Below are 11,780 nucleotides of genomic sequence, written 5' to 3'. Positions count from 1 at the left end.
TATATTATTATTGTTTATTTATTTAGTTTATTTTATTTTAAGTTATTACAAAATGGGACAGACAATCAGACAGAAAGGGAGAAAGAAAAACAGAGGGAAAGGGGGGATACTAAGAGATAACACTGAGAAAATCAGTTGGATCGCTGTTAAAAAAAGAAAAAGAAAACAACAACAAGAGAACAACACAGACATCAAAGCAACAACCTAGATATGTGTAAGTAACAGTAAATACTAAATATTGAATGTTATTGAGCAGCACGCAAGACCGAAAGCGCACAATATGCTTTAAGGTAGCAGCCAAGGAAGATATAGTTTGTGTCTGTGAGCACCTGTGTGTACACCTGTGTGCTTGAGCGCGCTTGAGTTCAAAAGGTTTATGCACGTAACGATCTGCTAGAGGGTGTGGGGAGCCATAGCCCTGCCCCCCAGAGCATGAAGCAGACATTGAGGAGACCCAGGCCCGGACATCCAGAGGCCCCCCAGAGTGCGAAAGCCCAAGGAGGACCAGCGGAGAGGCAACCGCGCCACCTTCCTTGAAAGATTTGAGAAGAGCTACAGAAGTGGGGGTCACCCAGCAGCCAAGGTGCAGAAGCCACAGGGGGCTGCGGGGACAAGCCCACAGGCCCAGCCAGTTGCGCCAGAGAGGACTGAGCCCTGGTCCCAGAGGTCCGAGGGCACCCCACCCCCCAGAAGGGGCCCGACCCAGCCATGGGCGCCAGGCCCCGCCAAGCAGCCGCTGGGAGTGAGCCGGATACATACCTGAGCACCCAGCTCCATACACCGAGAACCACCAACGCACCGACGGCTGAGGGCATCAGCCACTGGCAGGGAGTGTGGTGGTTGTAGACCTGGCCGCCACACCTGAGGGGGGCTGAGATGTTCCCAGAGAGGCGGAAGTCCCTTAAGCATGCTGTGTTACTGCGTTACTAAACCGTGATTTTTTTGTGAGAGTGTCTCATGACAATGATGTGCGTGCGACGTCCGTGGCAGCAACAGACCTATGTAGCTCAACAACGGATAATATGGAGTGTGTGAGAGAGTACAACCATGTAGTGTTAAAAGCATGGAACTACTGACATTCCTTCAAGTTTTACTCCGTAAAAAGTGACAAAAACATTAGTGTCCCTACTGTGGGAAGAAAACTTCTTACCACAGTGAAAAAGTAAACTTCAAATCTGAGCAAGCACCTGGCAAGCCGCCACAGGAATGTGAAATTCACAGAGAAACCCCTGGATCCCCCCACTGAGATGACCACTGCAGCACCGGGCAACTCCCCAACTGCTCTACTCCTGTTAAACAGGTGAAAAATAGATTTAAGAGAGACAGGACTTAGTGCTGCTGCTTAGTGCTTTAGCTTTTGCTGTGTTTTGCTTTTATCTATTTGAAACAGTGAGTGTAAACACAAAAAATATTTTATTTTATATGCTGGAATATGCAGAAAATAGGTTTAAGAGATTGTAGAGAGAGGCATGGCATGGCAAACGTTTATGGAAGATGCAGTTGTGGTAAATAGTTTGCATCCACTCGTCATGAGCATGAATCATAATTTTGGTCTTTCAGTGGATGTAAACTTCTGAACCATAGCTATACTGTAGATGTTTATGTAATCCAGCATCAGATTCAGGTGCTGCACTCTCCCAATGACATTTGTAACAATACCCTAACAATTTGGATTATAAATCTAATATATAAAAGTTGCAACTGTTGAATGCTTTTGGTGCATGATTAAAAAACAGATCAACTCAAAACTGAAAGATATCTCACAGCAATTTTACAACATCAGACAGGGGACACAGTTTATAACAGTAATCTAAGCTTCATCTTATAAACAGGATGCCAGACGGAAGAACATTTCAGCACATGTCGCCAAGACAGACACACAAGACTGATGCTCAAACTGAATGTAAGTTGATAGGTAATGACTATATAAATCACAGTATATTGCATTAACAGCCCACAATAGCATCTGGTGTCATTTTCAAAGGTTTAAGTCATGTCATTTGTTATAATAATATGTTTTTCATTATATTTTGAGCTATGTTAACATGTGGGCTTGCACTAGAGAATGTGACTCCATCTCAAACTGGGCAGCTCTACGTATTTCTTTGGTACACTCAAACCAGGGACAGTGGCAGTGACAGAGTTTTTTCCTGCATTATGGATTCTGAAATGGGCTGCCAATTCATTCCTGATTGTTACTTTTTCACCAATATGTTGACTGCTCACAGCAGATAAAAATGTCCTGGTGCTCTTGATGAGCAGTCTGCCACTGGTTTACTCATATTATCTGAGAATCCTGTTAAAAATACAAGCACTAAGATATGTGAGGTGAACAATGTAGCCTTTAATAATTTCAAATAAGGAATTTTAATCTTTCACCATGAAGCTGAAAGAATCAAAGTCATCTTGATACAGAGAACTTTTAATGTTCTCTAGTACTTTTGACCTTTCTTGCTGGAAGGACTGGAGTGAAATGAGTGTCAGCTATCAGTTCTTGTTGATCTGTTATCATATATATGGATCTGTGTACTAAATGTCTCATTAACTACATATCTTTTTTTTTTGCAGTGTTCCTGCAATGTTTGCTGATATGCTTTTTGAAGCCATGTGCACCCCTTATTGCAGCCTACACCGATTGCATGTCATCAGGTTTGCCTTCAAAATACCGAACAGTAAACAATAAATAAATTAAGGAACAACTTCAATCTATATAAAACTGAATTAATTAAATTAAATATGAGCACCGTATAAGAACATCAAAACTGCATGTGCATGCAAGCAAGAGTCAGCCACAAATCTCATTCTAATGAACAAAACATTTTAATTTCCTATTAGATATGTTGGTAGATCCTACAGCTTTGTAGGATGTTTTTGGAAGTCTGGAAGTCTTGTATGCCACTGGTTGAATACAGCAGAGATGTAAAGAAGAAAAGAAGCCACAAAACAAATATGTATAAATATATACTTATAAAGCTGATTTAGCATAGTCGGCAGTTGGGTACATTATTAAAAAAACAAACAAACAAACAGATTCTGACCAGAAATCTGCAAAAGTAAAATGAGTTGATGTACTTTGGCTAGAAGTGAACCTAGGTTTCTACATTTGGCCTTGTGGCATGTGGTCACCTGCTCAACCACTGAGATAAACCAACGCCCATGCAATACTAGTTTTGAGCAGAAAATCATATGTCTAGTGAGATCTTTGTGGCTGTAAAGCGAGCCATAAACGTTGAGCAACGTTGAGTAGAGAAGACTAGAGAGTGGAGCATGTAATAAATTGCAGTTTCACAAGTCAGCGGAATAAGTGATAGTAATCTATGCTTCCTGATAACTGCAAAAAAAAAAAAAAAGATTACAGAAGAACATTTCAATATGTGTAACTAAGACAGAAAAATATGCAAGACTGAGAAAAAAAGTGAACTTCAACTGACTCATTAACAGGAAAAAACAAACAAACCCAAAAACTGCGGGAACTTGGATTTAAAAATTGCTTTTCTTTTTCTGTCTATGAATTGTGTTTTCTTCTGATTTCTTGAAGTATTCCATAATATGATTTCCACAACAGAATTATGCCTGCTCTTAATGCTTTGCCACCCGAGATCACAGTTGGTCACTATTGATTTTCAGCTTTGTCCTTTTCACACAGCTTTTCATGTAATCGTTGATATTTTTGGAAATTGGGGGTTGTATAGATGCCGTTATACAGTACACTCCCATTTAAATACTTAATGATAGAGCTGTAATTTTGGTAAGTCTGTTAATGCAGAGAATCTGCACTTTTACCTTTTTCCATTTTTCTAAACTTTAGGAATAGAACAGAGATATTACTATTACATTAATAATGACAAAAGCACTCAATATGCACACTTTTAACACTACTGTGCAGTTCCTTTTACACTCACTGCTGTGATGCTTTCAACTTGTATTGCTCGTTTAATCTATTCATATCTTTTTCCATAGCACAATTTAATCTTCCTTTGAAAAGTCATGTAAACTTCTGTGAGTACACTTATCAGTTATCAGTTATGCTGCCAATGCCACTCTTTTCATGCAGAGGAAACCTAGGGTTAACTTTGTGTAACTACCTATGCTCATTGCCAGTATTACGGTAAGTAATCATGGAAAGATACTCTGGGTATGTTGACAACATACAGGCCTCTAGTGGACTCGTTTGTTGTTCACCTGCCCATTGATAGTTTTTTAGCCATTCCTCCAGTGAAATGGATTGTCCTAGGAAGTGCTGGTCACTAATACTGTTTTCAATTAAACTGAATTCAATTGAATTCAATTCAGTCTTATTTATATAGCGTCAATTACAGCAACAATCATAATTACAAAAACAGATGCCTCAAGGTGCTTTATATTGTAAGGTAAGACTGTACAACAACCAGCTATAATACCAGATAAAAATAAGACCTATCAGGCTCTGGAGGTGAGAGATCCTGTGTGAATATGGTTCGTGAATAGAGCCACATCATTCACATATGCAAATGACACAAACTCCTCCTTCTCTTTCTGTGATTAGGAAGCATTTAAAGATTGAATCTGTCAGTGTAGTGTCCCACTTCTCTTTATTAGCTCACCCTGACTTTGATCTTACCATGTTTACCCACTGTAACCTGGCAGTACTTATATTCGTGCTGATTCTTCAAGATCAGGGTAAGTATATTTTCTTAGTGAATACTTATATCTAAAGTCAGAACTGAAACAGTGCATGATAAAGATTTTGATGTGCAGAATCTGATGACATTTTTCTTTCTAGTTTATACAGGAGAAATCATTGGTGGCCGTGAAGTTGTGCCACATAGCAAACCATATATGGTGCTTTTGGAGCTGCACAACTTAGGTGGTCATAACAAATACTGTGATGGCTTCCTCGTTCATGAGGACTTTGTGCTGACTGCTGCCCACTGCCATGCAAAGTAAGTTTAACATAGTTTATGTTTACCTAGAAAGAAGTATGTGGCCAGTATATTTTGTTATCGCAGTAAGCTGGGTTTATGTTACTCATAAACTCAGGGACTGGGATAAAAGTTTTCATGGCGGTTTCATGAATGTACTCATTAAATTTTTGGAATTTTTTTTTCTCTGATTAGTATCAGACCAACGCTCTTCTCTTTTACACTTACAAAAAGTGCCTGCACTTATTTCATTTTAGGTCCTACAAAGTCTTTTTGGGACTTCATGATTACAACAACCAGGAGGGAGTAAAGCATGTGTCGGTGCCTGAGACCAATGCATTTCCACACAAAGACTATGATCCAGTTTTTTACAGCAACGATATAATGCTTCTTAAGGTAAAATAAACAACAGTATTTTTTTTGGGTTGTCAAATTTTTATTATTTCTTCCAAGTCAAATTTAATTTCTTATTATTGTTTGTTATTACCTTTAGATAATGTTCAACTAAAACAAACAGCATTAAAAGGAAGGGTCATAAATATGTAATATTGTAATATTTTAACAAATATTTTTGTCTCTCCTTGCTCCTGAAGTTGAGCACCAAGGCAGTGTTCAACGAGAATGTGAAACCTATTGATCTCGCAGACCGTGATGATGGATTTGCGCCAAAATCATGTGTAGTTCCTGGTTGGGGAAACACGGGAAACGGTAAAGACTCTGATGTGCTCCTGGAAGTCAATGTAACCCTGACTGAGAATGAGATTTGTGCTAAGGAAAATAAGTACTGCTCTGAGGGTGCCACTGGACCATCCACGGTAAGTAGCTTTTATACCTTAAAAAAGTTTGGTCAGTAATGACAATGATAGTGTTCACTTGCTGCAATAACTACATACTATTCTTGTATTTCCAGGGAGACTCTGGTGGCCCATTAGTCTGTGAAGATGGAAAGGCATACGGGGTGGTGTCCGCCAGTAGTAACTCAATGCTAGATGGCCTTAAGCTCTACAGTTACATTAAGATACCTGACAAACGAGACTGGATTGATTCTGTCATAGATCATCATCGAAAGTGGTAATTCATGTATTGAATCTATCTTTAAAAAAAGTTATATCACAACTGAGATTTGAATATTTGGACTGATTCTATTAAAATGATGGGTGGCAAGGTGGTGCAATGGTCACACTGCTGCCTTTTTTCTTCCAGCTACAAACCTTTTCTTTGCAAACCTGTAGTTTCATTTTAGTCATAGTTTAAAATCTTAAATTTAAATGTAGAATGAATACCATTTTTTCAATTTTAATGTTAGATACTGCATTTACTACTCTTAAAATCAACAGATTTTAAGATTTCAGATTAGTTTAAGAGAGAAACCAAGATGATATGTTGGATTGTAACAGCAATAAACTGTTGTGCTACTCACTGTGTTTATATTTCATTATACAAACATATGGATAAATGAGAATATATGTATGTATAAAATATGTGTGTGTTTTTGTGTGTATGCGTGTATAATGTATGTATGACAGTTGTAAACTGCACATGCTTCCCAGAGAACATCCCAGGTTAGAGGTTGACAACATACATTCATTGTTTAGCTGTAGTTCATTGTTTAGCTGTAGTTGTTGGCTTAAAAATTGTTCAGCAAATGACCCAGACAGAGATGACAAAGAGCAAATTTTATTAGCTCCATAAATGGAGATAATTTAGATTTTTTTAGAGGACCCTGTAGTAATACAGTACTAATAGAATACTCATGTACATGTTTTTCCTTTTGCTTGTTTGTGTGTTTTTTAAATAATTTTGCAAGAATTTCATACAAACTTTTTTCGCTTTGTCATTATGGGATATTCTGTGTAGATGTCTGAGGTAAAAAATGAATTTAATCTATTTTGGAATAAGGCTTTAACATGAGAAAATGTGGAACACATAAAGCACTGTGAATACTTTCTGCATGCACTATAGTTGGCGCTGTCACCTCGCATGAAGATCCTGGGTTCTAAACCTCCACTGACTGCCTCATAGTGTCTCATCATGTCTTCTTTTGAGGTTATCCGGCTTCCTCTCACAGTCCCAAAACATGCATGTTAGGTTAAATGGTGACTATAAGTTGGCTGTAGGTTAGAAAACGGTGTTGGGGCTCCAGCCCAAACTCAAAAACCTTTCCTTGCATGTTAACTAGAAAAGTTAAATTGCTCCCAGTAAATGGTAAACGCTCAACTACAGAGGACCGTGTTCTGAGAAACATGGATGTAAGTTCTTTATCTATCCTTGTCTATGTAGCTCTTAGGTAGTCTCATCATCTAACTCATTTTCCTTGTCCACATATAGAAATAAATCAAATCATGTGAAGAGGAAACATTATGCTAGCTTTGTATTGGTATAACTGATGAGGTCAAACATCGTACTGAGGGGTCTCTTATAGCTGGATCTTTATGTCGGAAGTGCTGTGCAGCATATGGGTGTATATGTTTGTTAATGTTCAAGAGAATAGTTCACATTCACAGTGTATGTGTGGCCATTTACTATAACACCAAAAACCCACAAAGACAGAGAAAACCTCTGTGTTATACACTGCAGTTTCACAAGTCAGAGGAAATGGTGATAGTAATCTATACTTCCTGATTGCTGCAAACTGGATGACAGATGCATAAATTTTTCCAAATATGCAAGACTGAGAATCGAACTGAACTTCAATTGATTTATCGACTGAAATATGTTAATTCTTAGTTTAAAAGACCAAAAGTGGAGAAAGCATGGATTTAAAAATGGCGAGAACAATGGGCTTCAACAAATTTCCAATCATTTTCTTTTTCACATTACTGCACAAGGCTAGACACGCAGAACAATGTACATAGATATTTTTTTAGGAAATTGAAATCCAAGGTTGTTTTAATTTTCCAAAGATTAGGCACTAGTTTTAAGAAAACTCTTTATACCTACACATGTTCACAGGCTGTGTGGGTGTGTTTCTGACTGTTCTTTTGACTGATCTGCTCCACGAATGGGACTTTTTTTGCATTTAGCTTCATCATTGAAAAGGGCATTTCTCTTCTTTACTCTTCTTCTCCTCTTCTTTCCCTCTCGCTTTCTCTCAAGTCTCTCAACTCTCAAGTAGAATTAGATAGACAACATATGTCTCATTGAGTGAAAAATCAAATACTCAACTGATAAAGATGCATTAGCATGTTTGCAGCTGGCATAACAGAAGGCCATCTTTATTACATGGAATTTTAATGTCATCTCTTTTTTGTTTTCTTATTTTCCCCGAGTGACTTTTAGTAGAACTGGTAGTAAGTGTCAACCACAACTGTCGTCATTATGAATGTACGTGACTTCTTGTTAATCTCTTATCATTTAAAATGGTCTATGCGTTGAAGGTTCACAGCATATCTCTTGTTATCTCTTGTGATCACAATATTGGTACAAAGATGATTTTTAGAAGCCATGTGCACTGTTTCATGCAAAAATGTATCAGATCTGAATTCAAGTTAACAAGCCTTCTTTTTTCAATAAAGATTTTAAAGAGTGACTGTAATCTATGCAGAACTAAGTATAAGGAATGAAAACTGGTTAGAACATTATGATTAAGGTAATTATATTCTCCTGCATGATAGTTTTGCATTCCTTGTGTTTTTCTTTTACATTGCTGTATCACCAGGAGAGATTAATTTATACTTATAAATTAATCTCTCCTGGTTTATACTTACCACAGCTGTTTTTTTTCTTTTTATTAGACAATGTCAGTGGTCCGCGTATTCATACGTGAATTATATTTTATACTACATCCAATCTCCCTGTAGGAAGACGTCTTCTCTTTATTTGTACTTTTATGCTTTACCACATTTTTTGTATTAATGTTTTTCTCACATGCATCAGTCACCAGTTGTGGAAACTGCAAACTTACTTGTGTAAGTCTGGGCTTGTGTCAAATATTTTCATGTAATTCACTCCTTTTCTTTTCCAGATGACTGTAGACTATGTAGATTTTCTTTTACCACATGGTTATTGAGGCCATTATTGTTAATCTCATAAACTGCTTGAAATCTGCTTTAAATCCATAAAATCTCTTCATCATTAATGTGGTTGATAAAGGCTATAGTTAACTTATCTGAACTAACACAATTACCTTGTATACGCTAACTTTTTAGCTAACAAATACTTTCCTTCTCACAATAATAATACAGTCTAAGATAAGAAAAACATATGCATTTGTCTTCTTAATCAGATGTAATGTTTTTAAAAAGCTAATATTTGTGGATGTGAATGTGGTTCAAAGCCACATCATTTGCAAATGTACACACACACACACACACACACACACACACACACACACACACACATACACACACACACACACGCCTCCTTCTCTCTCTGTTCCAAGAAAGCATTTCAAGATTGAAGATGTGAAGTGTCGTATCATTCTCTTCAGTAGTTCACCCTGACTTTCATCTCGCAATGGTTGCCCTCTGTAATCTGGCGCTAACGATATATGTATTGACTCTTCAAGGCAAAGGTAAGGTTATTTTCATGACGTTCCTGCCTGGGGGAAATACGGGAAACGGTAAAGACTCTGATGTACTCCTGGAAGTCAGTGTAACCTGACTGACAATGAGCTTTGTACTAAGATAAATAAGTACTGCTCTGAGGGTGCAACTGGACCAACTTATGTAAGTAGTTTTTGTATCTTAACTAGAGAAAAAAAAGTTTGGTCAATAATAATAACAAGCTCATCGTTCAATTGTTACAATAACTACATACTGTTCATGTATTTCCAGGGAGACTCTGGTGGAACATTAGTCTATGAAGGTGGAAAGACTTATGGGGTGGTGTCCGCCGGCAAGCAAAACTCAGATTTCCTGCCCTGAAAATCAACCAAAAAAGTAATTTCCTACTTTGTGCTGTGCAGCTTTGATTAATCGAGAATGAGAATCCAGAATATCTTGTTTTTTAGCAGCGTATTATCAAGCAAGAAACATTTTCTCTTTCACTGTGATCTTTCAAGATGACTTCTTTTCACCATGAAAATGCAAATGAGTAAACAGCTCATTTTAAGTAAAAATTGATTTTTGTATCTTAGATTTACAATATGATACATACTGCAGTACAACAGACATTGATGTATGAAGAAAAATGAGTGAAGATAGTTAAAACTAAAAAGCTAAAGCTGAAATGAACAATAATAGAATAAATGAAATATGACAGAATAATACAGGTCAACCAAATTGACCTGCCACATCCCTGATTTTTGGAACAAATTGGCTGGGGTTTAATACCCTTCAGGGCCGTATGTGGGGATGCGATCACAGCTGTTAGTAGCGTGTAGTATTTGTTATTGACTAATAGGCTTTATTGAGTGGGTCATGACACTCACAAAGAGGAAGAACACACCCAGTTGTTGGTGCCTAAAAAGGAAATGATATTCCAGGTGGCTCATTATATGAGTCTCCGCAGCAGGTACAGCCTGCTCTGCCCTTTCCTGTAGAGTGCACGTCCTGCCCAGAATGTCAGCTGGTTAACCAGCCTGCCATTCCAGAAGTGCCTTTGCGCCAACTACCATTAATGGAGGTCCTGTTTGAGCACACTGGCATTGACATCATCGCGCCGTTTCACCGGAGTGCACGTGGCTACTGCTTTGTATTAGTTCTGGTGGTATATGCAATGCGATACCTGGAAGCAGTGCCGCTGTGCACCATTTCTACAAAGAGTGTGGTGTAGGTGCTGTTTCAGGTAATCTTCCAAGTCGGCATCCCGAAAGAGATACCTACTGACCAGGCCACATCGTTCATGTCTCGCACACTAAAAGAGCGGTACGAATTATTGGGCGTTAAATCTGTTCTACAGGCTGCCTGAACATAAGCAGCAAATTGTTCAGAAAGAACTGGCTGAAATGCTGAAAATGGGAGTAATAGAAGCGCATGGTGTAGCCCCATAGTTTTGGTTGTGAAAAAAGATGGGTCTATACGGTTCTGTGCTGACTACTGCAGGGTGAACGAAGTGTTATGGTTTTGATGCCTACCCCATGCCCTGGGTCGATGAGCTCCTGAACCGGTTAGGCACAGCTATTTTTTCATGACACTGGATTTAACCAAGGGCTACTGGCAGATTCCCTTGTCTGCAGAGTCCAAGAAAATATGTCCCAGCAACAACGGTTGAGGAGAGTGATGGTGCATCGAGGCTTCTCCACTCTGTACGGTTTGTACCAGTTCGTCAGATTTACTTTTGGCTTGTTCGGAGCCCCAGCCACATTCCAGTGCCTCGTGGACCAGGTGCTGGGGCCGCATATGCAGTGAATACCTGGATGATGTTATCATCTACAGTGACACCTGGGTGGGGCATGTGCAGCAGGTTGCCGTGGTCCTGGAGTCCCTGAGGCAGGCGGGGCTCACAGCCAACCCGAAGAAGTGTGCGGGAGGTGTGTCCACAGGTGGAGAAAATGACAGCTATTGAATCCTGCCCTCGCCCCAAGACCAAAAAGGAGGTGAGACAGTTCCTGGGGCTGGCTGCTTACTATCGCCAGTTCATGCCTGGGTTCGCGGACCTGGGTTCGCGGACCTGGGTTCGCGGGTGACCCCTTGACCGATCTCACCCGAAAGGGCACCCCAGATCTGGTCCAGTGGACTGAGCAGTGCCAGGCGGCATTTGTGTTGGTAAAGAAGGCTCTCTGTGGGGAGCCACTGCTCCACACTCCTAACCTTTCCCTCCCTTTCATCCTGCAGACCCAAACAGAGGGCCCTGCTCCAGTGGCTGCACCCCATGAAGGATGCCATTACCCAGGGATCAAAAACTCCAGCAACACTTGAAGAAAGAAGAACAACTTTAATCATGACCAAGGTTTTGGCTTGTGGCCTTCATCAGGGTCTTGTATTTAAGCAATTTTTT

At 39.3% G+C, this 11,780-nt stretch overlaps 1 protein-coding gene across 1 annotated transcript; it reads left to right on the top strand.

The window, feature by feature from the left end:
* The first annotated feature begins 4,572 nt into the window (after positions 1–4,572).
* On the top strand, positions 4,573–6,312 carry LOC134623059 (granzyme B-like). Its single transcript, XM_063468287.1, has 5 exons — positions 4,573–4,659; positions 4,763–4,922; positions 5,159–5,297; positions 5,495–5,716; positions 5,812–6,312. The coding sequence occupies exons 1-5, from the start codon at positions 4,602–4,604 to the stop codon at positions 5,974–5,976; spliced, it is 744 nt and encodes a 247-aa protein (XP_063324357.1). The 5' UTR covers positions 4,573–4,601; the 3' UTR covers positions 5,977–6,312.
* Positions 6,313–11,780: the final 5,468 nt, after the last annotated feature.

This window comes from Pelmatolapia mariae, unplaced genomic scaffold (genome assembly GCF_036321145.2).
Source record: "Pelmatolapia mariae isolate MD_Pm_ZW unplaced genomic scaffold, Pm_UMD_F_2 NODE_ptg000370l+_length_13386_cov_1, whole genome shotgun sequence".
In the NCBI taxonomy this organism is placed as follows: domain Eukaryota; kingdom Metazoa; phylum Chordata; class Actinopteri; order Cichliformes; family Cichlidae; genus Pelmatolapia; species Pelmatolapia mariae.
This window is presented reverse-complemented; position numbering and strand designations above follow the sequence as displayed.